At 31.0% G+C, this 19,420-nt stretch overlaps 1 protein-coding gene across 4 annotated transcripts in view; it reads right to left on the bottom strand.

Annotated features, from left to right (window-relative positions):
* The window catches only part of LOC124355221 (putative phosphatidate phosphatase), a 58,400-nt gene extending 39,370 nt beyond the window's left edge, over positions 1-19,030 (bottom strand). For all 4 annotated transcript variants that reach the window (XM_046806249.1, XM_046806250.1, XM_046806248.1 and 1 more), the window contains exons 1-2: positions 18,714-19,030; positions 14,643-14,794 (exon numbers count right to left, since the gene is read on the bottom strand). In XM_046806249.1, coding sequence (XP_046662205.1) covers positions 14,643-14,794; positions 18,714-18,777 — 216 coding nt within the window. In that variant the 5' untranslated portion in view covers positions 18,778-19,030. The remainder of the gene's footprint in view (positions 1-14,642; positions 14,795-18,713) is intronic.
* Positions 19,031-19,420: the final 390 nt, after the last annotated feature.

Raw genomic sequence — 19,420 nt, 5'->3', positions numbered from 1 at the left:
ACTGGACTGATATCATACAGAAGGTGATCAACTAATAGAAGACACTGTCATAGTGGACAAGACATGGGTTCTCAATTAACTCCATAGTCTAAATGTCAGTCAATGGAATTGTATTACTTGACATCAACATGTAAAGTCAAGTCCAAGCATATTAACACGCAATGTTGTTGTGACAGTATTTTGGGACAGGCATGGACTCTTGTTAATAAAGTTTATGCAACAAAAGGGCAATCAGTGCAGCCACTTACCAAAACATCCTTTCTTAACTTAGACAAGCATACAATACAGAATAAGTGACACAGTGTTCTGACATCTGGAGTGTTGTTACTATATGACAATGCCAAACCCCACCTGCCACTGTCTGTAATTGTGCTTAATGACAATAAAAGAACTTGAATCTTAAAACTCATTTTTTAAATGTGTATTCAAAGCCTTTTTAAGTGTATTTTTATTAGTTTCATAAAGAAATGCATTAACAACAAATATAATAAGATTTTATTTTATTTTTAAAATAGTTTGAAATTTTGTTTTAAAATTCTTCATAACATTCTACAAGCTTTTGTATGCCAAAGTCTTCTACCTATAACCAGTCTTCAAATGTGTATTTTACCTTGTCATCTGTAGTGAAAGGATTTCTGCATAACAACTACTTAAATAGTGGAAAAAGTAAAAATTGCTCTGCGCCAAATCTTGAATGAGTCTTGGGGGGTAATCAATCCGTTCCCACTGTAGCATTCTAAATGGATGTTTTAAATTGAACATTTCTTGTAAAAATTACGAAAATTGAAGATTTCTTATAAAAATCTGTTATTTATAAAAGCATATTATTTCATTTCCTTCAACCTTCTTATACACAAAGAACAAATAAATCTGACTTTAGTAATAATAATCATATTAAGGTTGCCACTCTGGGTTATTCTTAGAAGACACCCTATTTTACTGGATGTAAGTACATCAGATGCCAGCATTATAGACACAAGCTATAGAAAAAAGTATTTCCAAAACTAAGTTTCCTACCAAAATTTTACACCAAGGGTATGCCTTATCTATCTTATTGACACCTTTAGTGCACAGATCAACATTCAGTGACTGAATCAGAAAATAAATGTAGCCTACACATTAAATATTATTATACTCTATGTTTTGGGTAATTGTAATTTTGTAGTTTTTTACACAAAAAGTATGTCAAGAAAATCATGAAAAGCTGTAATGTTTTAACATACAATAAGTATATTGTATTTAACATAAACTAATTAGGTCTATTTTTATAACTCATTGCAATTATAATGAATTCATTTTTACAGTTCTTATTTGGTTAATGTCATTTTATCTTGTTTTTACATTACCAAAACTAAACTATGCTGCAAAATCTGGTTGACCAGAAAGATAAGAATTTCAATATCAACCCAGTAAAAAATGTTCTCATTTACCTAAAAATTTTTTCCAAGTTCAAAACTAAAAACCCCAACTACTACATGTGTTATAAGAACTACTTTCATGATTTTATGAGAGTAATAAATTTCTTTATGCACTCAAAGTACAACTGATGTAGTTAAACTTAACAGTGAAATTAGATTCGTTTAATATTCAACTGTGTAGAGTGCAAAGTGAGAGGGAAAGGTCGCCAAGATAAAGGTCAAATAAATGTCATACTTGTAGGCACTGTAATAGCAAACTATTACTACATAATGTAAAGTAATTAAGGAGGAATAGTTTTACCAAAAAGATGAGAGCATGTAAAAAGAAAAACATGGAAATCTCTCTAAGAGACAAGTAAAGCTAAAATATTCTAAACTGCATATTCATGAAGTGTTGCAGCATGTACAAACATAGTCAACCATAGATATGTTAATGAGAACAACACTCCATACACAAAACTTTAAAAGCAAGTTCATTTCAGCCTTGTTCTACATACATTTCACACCAACAATTGTTATTCAAATTCTTAATTTTTCATTTAGAGTTTAAAGTGGTGTAACCAGGCTTTACTAAGATTCATTTATTGTAAATTTCAGAATGGCAGTCAGTCTTTAAGATAAGTTTGGTGGAAACAGGAAAAATATAAAAATCACTTGATTATGCTTATGAGTAATTAATTACTAGCGGGCCCGGCGCGCTTTGCTGCGCATTTCAATAATTTTTTGCAAAAGTTGCCCGCGGCTTCGCACGCAATTTCCCGTTGAAAACAGTACACTATATTCACTTATTCTTTTTCTATCACATTCTAAACATTGCTGAGATAATTGATAGTCGTTCCATCGTGAGCCTCTTGGGCGTATTATGAAGGTATGTACCATATTCCTGCCTCTATCTAGCTGTTACCCACGGCTTCGCACGCAAATCTTAAGAACCGAAGTCCTTATATTACTTAGTAAATTTTTTTTTTTACTATAATAAATTTTAGATTAAATTAGTTATATCTCCGATGCCACGATTGAGCTTGCTTTGTTGTCTCGATCGAGAGAATATGTACACACGGAGTTTTGAGAACCATACTTCTGTCAAAAAAAACAACTAAGGTTGATTTTATAACATTCTTTATATTTGTAGCCAACGTAAGATAGTAATTATGATATCTGCATTACTCTTCTGATCAAGCATGAGCATGGTTTATATTAAATAAATATTGCAGTTAAAGGTGAATTTTTACGTCAAATTTGAATTGTATTATCTGGATAGTAAAGTCTATGTTTAACAGTGATTGCAAAAACAGTTTAAAACAAAATTTGTCGTTTCTCTTAAGCTTACTCTATGCTTTAAAACTATAAGTGTAATATATGTTTACAAAGAACAGCTGATTAAAAATTTGAAAAGACGTTAACATATGTTTGCTGCAATGCATTTCTTATGGGTATTTCTGTAACCAGTGGGGCGGAATCCTGAATCGGGAAAGGGATGGGCATAGCTTATAAACCTTCTCCGTGGAAAAATACATATACGTACAAATTTTCATCATGATCGGTCCAATAGTTCACGATTCCATAAAGGACAAACATACAAACATTCATTTTTATATATATAGATAGACATTTAAATGGTAATGTGAGGAAATGGTTTTTTTTTTTAACTAGGTCCCAGAAAATACAGTTGGAGATATAGATATGAATTTTTACAGTATTTATATGTAATACGATTTAAAAAGAATGTTTTAGTAATAAACAAATTAACATAACTGAAGACAAATACTCTACCTTCAAGACTGTCTACCCAAGGTTGCAGCTGGGTTTTGTACACCTCATACCCAAAATGTACTGCCCAACAATATTTACATATGATAACATATATACATGAACATATGACACACACACACACACACACACACACACACACACACATACTATTATATATATATATATAAATATATAAATAAATATATATATATACACACACACACCCACAATTCCAACATATTACGAGAATATTACTATTTCCATTGGAACATTTGAAGCAGATATTGAGTACATAAAAAGTGCATACCATGTAATAAATGGCCTAGAAAAATATCTGAAGTGCAAAAACACTGCCTACCGACCTATGTAGTATTAAATTTTAAATTTTGTAACTTAAGATACCTCAAATAAGGGGAGAAAACATATTACAGCAAATTAAATTTTTATTTGACCAAGTATAACCAAATAAATAATTAAAAGATTTTCTCCAAATAAGAAAATTAATATATAATATATATGACGTAAAATGTAAAAGATTACAGAGTGGGAGATTGTGTTACAAATTATAATCCTAAGCATAAACTACGTAATAAACAAATCATTAAAAAAATGTTAAAATGTAAAAATATCAAGGATTTATATAACACCACAGATTCTAATTAATAGAAATATGGTGTTTGTGTATTATAATTAAATTCTTACTTTAATCAGCTTGACATAACTGTGTGATAACTTTTTAAATATACTGTGAGCTGTTTGAAGGTAGCACAATTCCTCGTATATTTCATAGTCACTTGTGTCATTGCACTCGTGAATTGTCCCAAAATATCCTCTAAAGTTAAACTAAATCCAGGAACAATTAAACATTTATAGACATAAATTATTTAAAGGAAAGAAAATAAAACCTTTTAACACACACTTAATTTTTATTCTGTAAAGCACAACTGTATAATGAAATAATGTAACAATACTCCCAACAAATTAAAATATGCATACCAAACAATTAGTATACATAATTTTCTAAATTTTAAATTTATTTAATAGTCAAAGGATATACTAATGCAAATTTTTTTTATGTAGCATAATAGTTTAATAAATATTCCAATAATATTCTCAAATTATCCAAAGTTATGGAACACAAGATACTTTAATGAAAAGGGGTAGTAATACAAATCTGATTTTTAATAATTAATGACAAGAGGTTATGGACTTTAAAATATGATAAAATATTATAAATAAGCTCAATGTGAATCAATATGGAGTGTTTATTAAAAACAATCTAAAATCGATTTCAAAATTGTTCAACATACATACATAATGGACAACAAATGTGTTTTTATGTATAAAACACATAAAATATTTAACAACATGTACAGCAGGGCAATATTCTTAACCTTAAGTCTTAATAGAGTATGCCTATAGTCAATAAAACCAACACACTTCGTGTTATGTTCAATTCCAAACACATTAAATTCTGACGGAGCATTCTTGTATTAGTCAACAGTGGTAATTCATCCAGATATTGATGGATGAATATCTTCAATTATAGCCCCTAACCCTACTACCAATTACTAGCAAATACCTCATTAGCTAGCCAGTAAATAGATGGCTTGCTCTGACACTGAAAATTGTATCAACATGATAAAACCAATTCATGAATCATGACATCTAATTCCTCACTTGACCCCAAAGTCCACTTGTACAAACAGGCAGCCATTTTTCATACAAAACAGCATGATCATTGTATCTAATGGTTCTATTTCTAGAAAAATGTTTACATAAATATCATGTTGTGTTCCCTTCTCCTCTTGGCAGTTAAAGTCATATTTCTAACAAAAGAGAGCTTCCAAAACTGGAAAGTTTGTTACCCTGTCCCAGAAGAGGGTATTTAAAAATATGCCATTCTGATAAATATTTATATACATTTTGTTTATTTTTTGTGGATGACAAAGAATTTATTTAAATAAGAATGTTTGTGTATAATATAAATTTCACAATGTTACAGTTACAAATATACTATACTTAGATACAAATTAAAACTACCTAATTTTTTGTTCTTATTGTATTAATAGAGTTAAATTAATCTCTACAACAGTTTTGTTATAAATGTGTAATGTATCAGACACTGGAATGTGCCAAAAGTAAGAATGGTATGTCACACAGACGAGTTAAGACACAACTTAGCCATGGTGACAACTGACAAAATGCTATTTATTAGTTCTATTCTTACTACTCCAGAGCAATAAACTATGTATTGAAAATGTTAACGGTTTTAGATTATAACCAATTATTTATATCAAAGATTACTTGAATGTTTTGTTCATCTATTAAGTGTTTATTATATTTACTTCTGATTTGAATGAATTCACAAAACAGAACAAATTGGATATTACTTAAACTACAAGTATGTGTGTTTTTTTTTTTTTTTTAATATTTACCACTAAGAAGCTCGAATATTTTTTAATGTGTTCATAATTTCCTATGAGGAAAGTGGATGGAATTAGATTTTACAAAATTTATAAAAGTTTGGCCATGTGGCATTTTAATTAACGATTTTTGTATAAATTTATAGAACAATATGTTTATATAAATATATTACTTTACCAAATAATTTTTCAAACTATACAAAACTTATGATATATGTAGAAAATTATACAACAATTATATATTCAGAGAAATTATAACATTTTGTTTTTATCAAGCATACATTTTTAAAGCAAGTGAACTGTGAAAAGGAATAAATCAAAACAATGTAAAATGGTTTTTAAAGTTAATGTTCTATACATAAATGTAAGTAATTTTAAATGCTTCAAAATATAAAAGTTATAGCGAAATATTATGAGGTATTAGGATTATAGTAGGGAAAGAATCCTAACACCTAATCTGATCATGATGTGGTCAGGCAATTTCTTTTTGGCCGTGTGCCCAGGGATCTATCCAGGACTATTCAGAGAGTGGTATGGAGCTGGCTGGCTAAGCAAAGTCCGTCCTGTCTGGCTAAATAAATTCCATCATGTCTGGCTAAGTAAAGTCCATGCTGTCTGGCTAAATAAAGTTTATCTTATCTGGCTAAATAAAGTCCATCCTGTCTGGCTAAATAAAGTCCATCCTGTCTGGCTAAATAAAGTCCATGCTATCTGGCTAAGTAAAGTCCATGTTGTCTGGCTAAGTAAAGTCCATCCTGTCTGGCTAAGTAAAGTCCATCCTGTCTGGCTAAATAAAGTCCATCCTGTCTGGCTAAATAAAGTCCATCCTGTCTGGCTAAGTAAAGTCCATCCTGTCTGGCTAAATAAAGTCCATGCTGTCTGGCTAAGTAAAGACCGTCCCGTCTGGCTAAATAAAGTTTATCTTGTCTGGCTAAATAAAGTCCATCCTGTCTGGCTAAGTAAAGTCCATCCTGTCTGGCTAAATAAAGTCCATCCTGTCTGGCTAAGTAAAGTCCATCCTGTCTGGCTAAGTAAAGTCCATCCTGTCTGGCTAAATAAAGTCCACCCTGTCTGGCTAAGTAAAGTCCATCCTGTCTGGCTAAATAAAGTTTATCTTGTCTGGCTAAGTAAAGTCCATCCTGTCTGGCTAAATAAAGTCCATCCTGTCTGGCTAAGTAAAGTCCATCCTGTCTGGCTAAGTAAAGTCCATCCTGTCTGGCTAAATAAAGTCCACCCTGTCTGGCTAAGTAAAGTCCATCCTGTCTGGCTAAATAAAGTTTATCTTGTCTGGCTAAATAAAGTCCATCCTGTCTGGCTAAGTAAAGTCCATCCTGTCTGGCTAAATAAAGTCCATGCTGTCTGGCTAAGTAAAGTCCATGCTGTCTGGCTAAGTAAAGTCCATGCTGTCTGGCTAAGTAAAGTCCGTCCCGTCTGGCTAAATAAAGTTTATCTTGTCTGGCTAAATAAAGTCCATCCTGTCTGGCTAAGTAAAGTCCATCCTGTCTGGCTAAGTAAAGTCCATCCTGTCTAGCTAAATAAAGTCCATCCTGTCTGGCTAAGTAAAGTCCATCCTGTCTGGCTAAATAAAGTTTATCTTGTCTGGCTAAATAAAGTCCATCCTGTCTGGCTAAGTAAAGTCCATCCTGTCTGGCTAAATAAAGTCCATGCTGTCTGGCTAAGTAAAGTCCATGCTGTCTGGCTAAGTAAAGTCCATCCTGTCTGGCTAAATAAAGTTTATCTTGTCTGCCTAAATAAAGTCCATGCTGTCTGGCTAAGTAAAGTCCGTCCCGTCTGGCTAAATAAAGTTTATCTTGTCTGGCTAAATAAAGTTTATCTTGTCTGGCTAAATAAAGTCCATCCTGTCTGGCTAAATAAAGTCCACCCTGTCTGGCTAAGTAAAGTCCATCCTGTCTGGCTAAATAAAGTTTATCTTGTCTGGCTAAATAAAGTCCATCCTGTCTGGCTAAGTAAAGTCCATCCTGTCTGGCTAAGTAAAGTCCATCCTGTCTGGCTAAATAAAGTTTATCTTGTCTGGCTAAATAAAGTCCATGCTGTCTGGCTAAGTAAAGTCCATCCTGTCTGGCTAAGTAAAGTCCATGCTGTCTGGCTAAGTAAAGTCCATCCTGTCTGGCTAAATAAAGTTTATCTTGTCTGGCTAAATAAAGTCCATCCTGTCTGGCTAAGTAAAGTCCATCCTGTCTGGCTAAGTAAAGTCCATCCTGTCTGGCTAAGTAAAGTCCATCCTGTCTGGCTAAGTAAAGTCCATCCTGTCTGGCTAAATAAAGTTTATCTTGTCTGGCTAAATAAAGTCCATCCTGTCTGGCTAAGTAAAGTCCATCCTGTCTGGCTAAATAAAGTCCATCCTGTCTGGCTAAGTAAAGTCCATCCTGTCTGGCTAAGTAAAGTCCATCCTGTCTGGCTAAATAAAGTCCATCCTGTCTGGCTAAATAAAGTCCATCCTGTCTGGCTAAGTAAAGTCCATCCTGTCTGGCTAAGTAAAGTCCATCCTGACTGGCAAAGTAAAGTCCATCCTGTCTGACTAAGTAAAGTCTATCCTGCCTGGCTAAGTAAAGTCCATTTTGTCTGGCTACATAAAGTCCATCCTATCTGGCTAAATAAAGTCCATCCTGTCTGGCTAAGTAAAGTCCATCCTGACTGGCAAAGTAAAGTCCATCCTGTTTGACTAAGTAAAGTCCATCCTGTCTGGCTAAGTAAAGTCCATCAAGCCTGACTAATACCACATTACTGTGCACATTTGTCATCTGCAATCTTCTTGTTGCCCAACTTTCCTGACATATGCTGTTCCAGAGTGTTTGGAAATATAATGCTTTCAAAAGCACAGGAGTCTGAATTAGGAATTTATATCTTATTAAATACCCCTTTAATGATTACATTGTTCTTTAGTAACATTACGTTTTCCTATAACATGACATGACATGTTTATTAAACGTTTATTTATGATAATCTGCTTTGTTCTGTAATGATGAATGATTGTGTAAATAAACGTTAAATAATAATATTCATTTAAGTAAGACATTTGGGACTGTGAGTATATTATCACAGTGTTGGATGTCCGCTTGCCATTTCTGTTCAGTTTGGAAAGAACCGGAGAAGTGTGATGTACCCAGATCAACAAGAGAACAACAATTATTTGAACCTCAGCAAGAACAAGAAGTAGAATCACAACTAGTGGTTTTGAGCTCACATTAAACTATATGTCCTGTGATGTTAATCAATTGCCCTTTCAGTTACCTTACTTGTTCAAAAACCTACAGTAAGGATCACCCATTCTACTGATCATATATAAATCATTCAACTCGTACAAACAGTTTGAACTGTTCCTTAAACATTTCAGTTCTAACCAAGATCAATGGAAAAAGAGACATAATATAAATGTTAATTTTTGTATGCAAACAATGGAAATACTGACCACCTGCAGGATGTAATGATGAGACATGTTTTTATCAACCACTCCTTATCAATGTGGTCATTGGATTATCGGTTTTTTACTGTTATTAATATGCCTTTTTTATTGTTACTGTGTTTTACTTTCTAATAATAATGTTAAAACAATCCAGAGAGTTTTATATAGAATATTTAAATATATGATGAGAAATGTAATTTAGCTTCAGTAATCTGTAAAACTACTATTTTCCACACTTGGCTAGCATATAACACTTTCCCACTGTGACCAAACTAATGTTGATCAATATGCCACACACTGATACTTTCTATTAATCTCTTTATTAAAAAAATGGTTATTCAATTGAATTGTTATTTTACTTTGTGTTAAACCAAACATAACTATGTATTAATAAATTTCAACCATTTGTATAAAGCATATTGTTTTTATTTTGAAAAATAAGAAGGTTACACTTCACATATACAAACTCATGTGATATGAGAATTAAATATAACATAAAAACAGTCAATAAAATATACCTAAAATAACTTGTATCTGTGTTACTGACATTTAGATGTGCAATACTCAATGTGTATTATGATACATCATTATTGTTGCAGTAACTGTATGCAAATTGAAATGGTATCAAACAAGTGATACAAAATGCAATATGTTTTCTTTACCATACGCTACAGGATTGTTATGGAACTTTTCAATTGTTGTTCATAAAAATAGAAAATTAACTTTTTATGTTTTAGCAGCATTGAAAATATACATAACAACTCCGCTACCCATTTTAACTATACATTATTTAAAATAAAATTTCAAGGAAGAACAGACCACGTTAATTTATACAGTTTATTCGTCTTCAGTAAAGTTCTGTGTAGTGACAAAACACGAGAAGAAACATCAACCCAACTTCAACTGTTATGTGTGAGTACAGCTGTTCAAACACATGTTCTGGTTGAATTGTTCACATGCGGGTGCAGTATATACGATGAAAGTTTATCATAGACATGATACGGAAATCGCTGGACATTTGTGAAGTCAATAATTATTTGCACTCACCTAATGGGCAAATTTTTTAATTTGTCCTAAAATGGCTTTTATATTATCTATTTTTTATGTATTTGGTTTTTGTATTAGTGGTTAAAAAATTGACTTACCGTTTCAGTATTTGAAAAACGTTTTTGTTATTACACTATAATTTCCAGCCAGTATTTAACAGTTTTTGGCTTTTTATAGATCACCATTTCACAGGAAATAACATGAGCTTTGGAGTGCACACTGTATATTATTTTCCCTAAGAGATACAATACAGTGATCAATATGCTCCTATTTGGTTGATATATGCACATTAGGTGAAAGGGAGATTTAACAACCAGTGGAAGTTGTACTGACGAAAAATGCTCCACTCAGGAGGGAATTGAACTATGTAGACTCCAGATTCCCCTAGAGGGTTGAATAAATATTTCATTCACTACTAAACATTTGTGTACGGAAATAGTTAGCTCTGCTAATTACTTGACTCAACACGTTTCACAATATATTCAACAATATCATGGTTAATATGAAGACAATAGATATAACAATATTTAGTAAAAAGCATTGGATCTCATTATTTTAAGTCTTTCTCATTATTTTTTAAATTACCATCAATATCAATTTGCCTTGATCAATGATATATATTCTTCTTATATTATATTCTGGAAAGTGAGAAACAAATATTATTAATAAATCAATAATTGTAAGAATATTAATAAACATTTACTACAAGACTAGATTTTATTTTTATTATTAAGAACATTAAGGGGAGGGTTCATTTCTACCCTGTGTAATAATAAGTAAATATATTGTCATATTGTTTAATGACAAGTGAGATCATTTCGTCCATTGACATACCATAGAGAAATATAATCAACTGAGTGTTATTACCCGAAGCTTCGCATGTATTTTCCTGCAATATGACAGGGGTGCCATAGCCAATCCCATCCAAAATCATGTCATTAGGATCACTTTTAAATCATTAAATGTCCAGCTATTCTATCAGGAGCCTAAAATTAGAGGTCAAAAAATTATGGCAAAATAGTCTCATAAAAAGTTAATGCTCGATACACCCCTTACACACCAAAACGTTTATACGATGAACTCAAAGATGTCCTAGGCTTACGTCTTCAGAGTCTCCTTAATGAATCTAATTTAATCCATAAGATTTATTCGCATGCAAAATTTAACATGCTATAATCGACAATCTGTGATGGAAATTGATAGATCTTGTTATGATTTGATACAGCTTCTCAATACTTTTTATGTGTACTATATGTGTGCTTATATTTTGTTATCTGACTTTATAAGCGTCAAAATCAAGCATGATTTAAATACTTATAATTAGTGATTTGAAATTGTTGTATGATTAATGTTGTTCTTTATTTGTATAATTTTAAATTTAATTGTACAAATTACATGAATAAAGTTGTTTTAAATTTGAATATACTGTTTCCTGTGTGGTTTCATCCACTTCGGCTTCAACATGGGCATCATCGGACACTCTGATATGGATGGTGAGATGTCCTTAACTATCCCTGAATCAATGATGGTTAATACAAGTACTCATCATCTCCTCCAGTACATTATTCCCTCTACCAAGCCTGAAAACCTATAGGCTCCAACAGGATCACAATCAAAAACCCTTACTTGGACAATATGTTTAAGGAAAACAGGGTTCCAAGGATGAAGCTCTAGATCACAACAGCTAAAATATTTAAATATTAAATTTAAAGACCATCTAGGCAGAGTCCTGAGGTCAGAAAATAAAATCACTTCTTAAGAATTAACATAACCTTTAAAGTAATCAATGTTTGTCTAAATTTATTTTATTTATTTGCTTCACATATGTTTATATATACATATAAATACATGCAGTAAGCATGTGAACTGCCAGTCATTGTATACATAAATAGAAGTAATATCTGGTACATACCAGATGGCCATAAATTTTCAAAATCTACAAACTAACTAACACAAACAAATTATCCATCATTTAAAAATTCAGCCACAGAGTAAAACGCCTTGCTTATGACGTGGTGTCTGAAGAAAACTTTAATAGATCTCACGCTGCATTAACGCTTCAAGAGGCATGCTTCAGAAGGGCACTAAAACGTTTCATGGTGGAGTAATAAGCTCCTTTTAGTATAATTTAAGTCTGTTTATTGGATATTGGTAATCACTGTGGCATAACGAGTAACCAGTACAGTTATTGAGAAATATTTCAACATAATCTTTTAGAAAAACTACACATTCATATATGTAAATTGGCAGAAGTGTTAAAACTTTGTTTCTTACAAAAATTTGTTTACACGAATCTCTAGGTCCAGATTGAACATTGTCCTTACAATCCTTTTTCTGAATAATAAAAAAAACAATATATCAAGATACCAAAATTATATCATGGTGGGCATCTACGAGGTAACATGAACATACAGGCAAAATTAAATAGCATTTAGTTCAGTAATTAGTATAATCTTTCTGGAAGGAAAAGTGTGAGGTCTTGTGGTTTTGTACAAATGTCCATAGTAAAAATGTGAGACTATTTATAATTATTTTTCTGCTAGCAGAGACTGAAAGTTAAAATTTCAAGCCTAACCTAGACAGTTAGGGAGATTTTGTGATTACAAATTTGGTGTCCTCGGGATATCTGCGGTTGGACTGGGAAAACTTTTAAAACAGTTTCCCATTGAGCATGAACTATTCTACTGAGACAAACTTGTGTACAACTTTGAGCTAAACCCTTTCCAGTGGTTCTGGAGATTTTGTCATAACTATGGCTAAAGGTTATTTGGGTTATAAACAGATTTACTGCATAAAACTTTAAAACTAATAACAGAGTTTTACCAATATTTATGCAGACAGTAAAAGGTAATCTCAATTAGTGAGATTTATCTAAATTATTGATAACAAACTAATTTTACAAAGAGTTAATTCAAATTATTAATTAATAATATTAGTTGAATATACTATTTTTTCCATCAGGAAATTGTATAAACCTATATAAAATTTACATTTGTATTAAGTGTGTTAAAATTGTTGACTATCTTAGATAGAGTATTTTAAAGTATTATTAGTTACTTTTATATCAGTAAATGACAAGAGTTGTTCTGTAAAACAGATGTATCTGAGAAACGCTTGATAATAAAAGGCATTTTTGAATTGAATTTTATATTGGTAATAAATGATGATAATGTAATAAGTTTGTTGACTGCAGTCCTTTTAAAGTAATTATGAAATCAAGGGTCACATGTGCTGTTTTATCATGACCATTGCTATCTGAAACTTTTTCACAAACAAGCATGTCGTGTTAATGATTCTTTTATCTGAACGAAATGACTGATTGTGGTGACTCATCATGATAATAATTCAGTGTTAACAGAAACTTTAACTTGAGTTTCTTATACTTTTTTAATTTGTTTAATTAATAAATAAGGATCTTAGTTTCAACAAAAAACAGATGAAATTAACTGAAAAATAGATGTAGAATGAAGTTCTATAATTATGTAATTAACAATATTATCACATGTCTTTGTTATCATTGTTCAACAAATATTACTATAATTATCTTTACTACTGTGTGTTTCTAGGAAATGTTTTACCACTTTCAAACATTGACTTAAGATCATCAAGAGACTGACTGACTTTGCAGAACTTCAAGAGATTGACATGACAGGCGTAATCGATGCATCTTATTGTCTAGGAGCCAAGAGCCAATTTACATTGTATAAGCAGGAATCAATGCTGAAATTTGTTTAAATAAAGAATTAATTGTCATTTGCACTAATTTTGGCAGAGGTTGAAATGGGAGGTATTGAAAGGGTTAAGCATGTGAAATGATAATTGTTATCAGATTATATTTCTTCTTGCATTCCTTGAAATAGGTATATCACTATCAGATAGCTAGATAAATAGATTCTAATTGTAAAACAATTTAAATTTTTTTTTTTATTTTGGGTTCTAACTTTATCTTTAAAATTAATTGTATACATAGTATAGTGTACAATTCCTTTTCATTTAATAGTTTAATCACACATAGAAAAAAAGACATAAAGGTAAAACTAAACTCTTACATTTAAACCATGTTTAACTGCTGCCACAAGACCTACAATCATCTGGTTTATTACTGAATAATTACTAAAAGTAATTAGTTCTAACTTCACCTGTTATATAGCAACTATTAACCCATTGTTTCCTGTGAATAGAATTTTGTGTCATATCCCTAGTATTTGACCCAGAAGAACTAAAAACATTTTCAACAAGCTCAGACTCATCATGGCATGACAAGATCCTTTCTTATACATCACTAAACAATAACACAGAATGTTAAAAACGACAAAATATTCCAACAGCAGATTCAGATTCAGATTCTTTATTGGCTATTAAGTAACACAAATTACAATAAGCTTCGTCAAGTTAATACAGCTAAGTCATAATATTACAACAATAAATTGTATATTAAAAATTACAACAACATTCAAATTCTTAGATCATTAAAATCACAGTTAAAACAACTGCAAAAATAAAACATAACATAAAACAGCATAAACAAAAACTGCATGAATTAAAGTAAAATGATAGTAATTAGCAGAAACTCACCACACAAATAGGCATGCAAATGCCAACTGCGTACAACATCCCTTTGGTAACGGTAGACTCTTTATAGGGGAACCGTATGGAGTCATCATCGCAGAAGAAACCCCGCTTGTATGGAACTCCCCACAGGAAGAAGATAAGAATCGGGAAGCCAACTGAAACAATATACTTTTCTATTGCAAATGACATAAATTATTCTCCTAAGCTATTCACTATAAGTAAAATTTACTAATTAAACAAAACATAACAAATTATATTGAGAAGTACAAAATATCTGAGTTATTTAATACACACTTTACCTAACCTTCTGAGTTTAGTTTGTATAATTGATATTCACAATAACAATTAACCTAATGTTTTGTAAGTAGAAATATCAAACAAATAATAGTTATTTTAGAAAACAAAAAAAAGAGAACTACTGCATATTGAAAGCCAAATACTACAGTATACTGTACATACCAAAAACCCATCCCTGTAGTTATTTGTCATTGATCATGTTATTTCTAGTCTTAAGAGCCGATTGTAGTAACAGTTTTTCCCCATAAGAACAATGTTAAAATACATGCAATTTAATGCCCTTTTGTTTTACCATAGCATTATGAGAGATGTCTCATTTAAAGATAAAATAGTACGCATTCAAACGCTCTTTATAGTTTTTTTTTTAAAAGTGTATACTTTTTTAATATTTCAATGATGAAGTATAACAAAGTTTGAGATTTTGTGCTAAATAACCTATAATAATTTCGTAAAAACCAATTTTTTTTATATGTATTAATTGTATCTTTAAAATGAGATATCTCCAATAGTTCTATGACAAAGCATAAAGGTGTAAAACTGCATAAGTATTAACATTGTTCCTATAGGGAAAAATTCAAGGTCATTTTACATCAGTCAGCTCTTAAGGACTTTAATTTATTTATAGAGGACTAAATAAGAAGAACAAAATATCAAATTTATAACATTAACATTATCAATAAGATGCTATAATCACCTGATATTGTATTCAACTTAGAAAAAAACTCTAAAAAGCCTTTGGATGCAGATTAATATTACAGATTAATCTGTATACTTTCCTCAAAATTAATGGAATGAAATGCAGCAACAGCAAAAATAGTGAAGGTGCTCTTTAAAAGTATATAATAGCCTCAAGCTAACTCAAATTAATGGGACAACCAGTTGAGCTAAGTTTTGGAAAGTCAGACTATATACAGAAGCTAGAATATAAAATGCTTTTGATAAACTTTTTAAGTATAGCATTGTATTCAAGGTTCATGAATTTCAATATAAGAAGGTATAATTATAAAAAATCATTCTTATAATGGAATAAAGTAGTGATTTACAACTCTTTTTTAACAATTATTAAAAAAAATATCTAACCTATTTAAAAAAAAGTATCTGAACAATCCAAGGGTTTAAATAAAAAAAAAGAAACTAAATTTATAAGTTAGATCTGAGAATTGTGCATCGACCAAAACATTGCATGAGAGAATCCCAGACAAGTCCATAAAAATACGGTTAGGTAATTCGTTATGAGAACCTTCTAGAAATATATTATATGAAAAGGATAATGGTAAGTCAAATTAAATTAAAATAGCAGGGAGATTGACACAGTTAGCAAGGGAAGATGTGGAGGAAAACGTTAAAAGGAACACACGCTTGAACAGTTTGCTTTCAGCAACATGTAGTGGCAGATGATAAGGAGATAAGGAATCAATTGTAATAGATTTGAGTGGTCTTGAAACCTGAAGATCAGTATATACAATATTAGTATGGAATTATAGTATTTAATAGTCATAAATCTTAATATTTGTTTCCTCTAAGACGGAGTGTTGTAGAAAGGGTGATTGGTTGACTGACATCAAAGGACTTTACAGACTGACATCAAGGAAATTATAAAGGTTAAGTGTCAGGTGGAAATTACCTATAAATTTATTTTGATTACAATAAATTTTGTTAGTTGAAATACATTTTAATAACTCGTTATTTTAACTTTGAGTATCTATAATTTATTTGATTTATCTAATAACTGTGATTATAAAATTCGTTGTCTCAATCAATTCTACATCATTCAAATTCAAAATTTCTTTATTCAGCCATGTAACAGATTACAAGAATAGCGTCACAATAAATCTCAATATACATTTATAATTGCTATATTAAAACATAAAAATCAGTTTGACACTCACTGAAAAAGTAAGATTTGGCTATGTAGCCTTCTACAGAGTAAGTTAAAACCATTTTTAAATCAAGACAGTTATTAGTTAAGGTAATTATTAGGTAATTTAAGGGGATTTTATACATTTCTAAACATACCCAACAATACTTAAATGTTACTTACATATTGAAACAAAAAAAGTCTTCAAAAGAATACAAGGATAATGTTAATAAATAATCTTAAAGTAGTTTTTTTGAATTTTTCATAATTTTGCTCATTTTGAATATTGAGAGGAAGGTTAAACAAAAATTTTGTGCCAATGAAACCAGTTTTCTTTTCATAAAACTTCAGCCTATGTTGTTCCACATATCTGCTACGTCTTAAATTATGATCATGATGATTTAAAATACTAATTGGGTTGTTGTATTTTTTTACGTATAAAACAGTTTCATAAATGTATAGATCATATACAGTCAAAATTTGAAGTTGAGTAATGTATGGTTTCACTGTATCTCTTTGTTTTAGGTTAAAAATTATTCTTAGAGCTTTTTTTTGTTGTAATAAGATTCTGTCCAGATTTCTTTTAGTTGTGGCTCCGTATATGCCTATATTGTAAGACATATGGGAATTTACCATAGCAAAGTAGATGGCTTTCAATGTCTCAATGCTACACACCCTTGACATTTGGCGTAAAGCAAATAGACCGGAGGACATTTTTTTTACCACATAATCAACATGTTTCTCCCAACCCAAATTCCGATCTAATATTATTCCAAGAAACTTTGTATTGTCTACTTGATTCAATTTTGAATTTTCTAAATATATGTTAGGCTCAAATTGTAATCTTGATTGTTTAGTACTGAACGATACAAAATTTGATTTATTTGCGTTTAGCAAGAGATTCTTGGAACTCAGGAAATCTTTAACAGTTAAAAGGTTTAAAAAAGACAAAAGCTCAATGTCTTCCTGTTTATTACCTGAAACCGTAATACTTGCATCATCAGCATAAAGGCATATTGAGCCTCCACCTGGAACCGTCCCAGGGAGCCCCTTTAAATAACAGAGAAATAAAAGAGGGCCCAGGATAGAACCTTGAGGAACGTTATATTGTTATTACATTCAAAGGTTATATTGCACAGACAGGTGGAAGGCATATTTTGGGTTGAGTGAATGTGGTTTTGTGCATTTTATTGTCAACCGTAGTGACAACTTTTAAGATTCGGCAACTGGTGCTAATAGGTCTACTCAGAGAGTCAAAAGCTTGTGGAGGGCTGTAAAACGAATTTTTAAAAGTGGCATTACCAACTGACCTGCTCGCAGAAATTCTCTGTGAGTATTTGTACAGAAGAGAGTTATATTCCAGAGATGATGTTTTCAACTCCTTCTTTAAAATGGTGAGGCTAATCATTGATACTTAGAAGAAAACATATAAATAGTTGTTCGTAACTTTCCTATTTGTTGTTCTAAATGTTTGTTATGTAGTGTTATCATTTCGTTATTATTAATGAGTGTTTCCTATTACCTGTTCTAATTGTTTGATTATTCTGATTCCTTTATCAGGTACTTATGATACTGTCACTTTGTTTATTACACTAATTATTTTAATTTCAAATATGATTATTATTATGGCTATAAATACGTTGATATCAATTGATTGTCTTGCATTCGATATAGCCTACCAATATTATGTATCAATGATTATACTAATCGATATAAAAAACAGGGTTCCCTTATCATACTCTGCCCCAATTACTTTCAACTAGTTCTCCTAGTGTAAACTAACCTATCCTTAATAGGTAAATTCGTAAAATATTAAATTAATGTAAGAAATTAGTTGAAACCTTAGATTAATTAAAAAATATATACATATGTTCTTAAGTAACTTAATTTAAATAAAACTTAATTTCAATAAAACTTACCACAAAATAGACATACTACATCAATTATAACTTTTCTTAGGATTGATCTTGACTCAGCATCCATTTTAAGAAACTAAATTAATTCAAACTCTTATAGCACCTGTTTAAAACTAAATGTAATTGTCTTCATCTAAGATAAAACTGAACAAAGTTATAATTGTATTGACATTCAAGGAACAGAATAAAATTATCGTCGCGCCTCTCGCCCCTTCCACAACTTCAACACGATAGTCCCAACGACTATCAGTCGATTGACGTAAAAGTTAATCTGCTAAGAACAAATACTGACAGTAGGCCTACCGTACCGTCTGCTACAACCGGCACAGCAGTCAGCACGCGATCAGAAAATACGACACAGGATGTCCACACCCAAAAAGTTAAACTAATTAATATTTTAGATCAAGACAAAAATATCCCATAATGTGGGTAAAAAACTTCTACTTCATCCAAAAACTCTGATCTTACATTTCCATAACGCAACTAATCATTACTATAGGTAAAACAAATAAATGTATGAAGTTTTTATCAGATAAACATTGAAAGCTCTTGTTTATACGACAATTCTTTCTTCCTATATTCAGATCCACGAACAGTGAAAAATACGTTTCTGATTAAAATTTCACTTAATTGTGTGCGTGTCTTAAAATTTTACATAGAATCCTTTACCATACGGTAAGCGGGGATGACTTTAAGATGATTTTCGTTAT

The sequence above is a fragment of the Homalodisca vitripennis genome, chromosome 2 (assembly GCF_021130785.1).
Source record: "Homalodisca vitripennis isolate AUS2020 chromosome 2, UT_GWSS_2.1, whole genome shotgun sequence".
Classification (NCBI taxonomy): Eukaryota; Metazoa; Arthropoda; class Insecta; order Hemiptera; family Cicadellidae; genus Homalodisca; species Homalodisca vitripennis.
The sequence above is the reverse complement of the archived record's forward strand: the minus strand, read 5'-3'. Positions and strand labels throughout refer to the sequence as shown.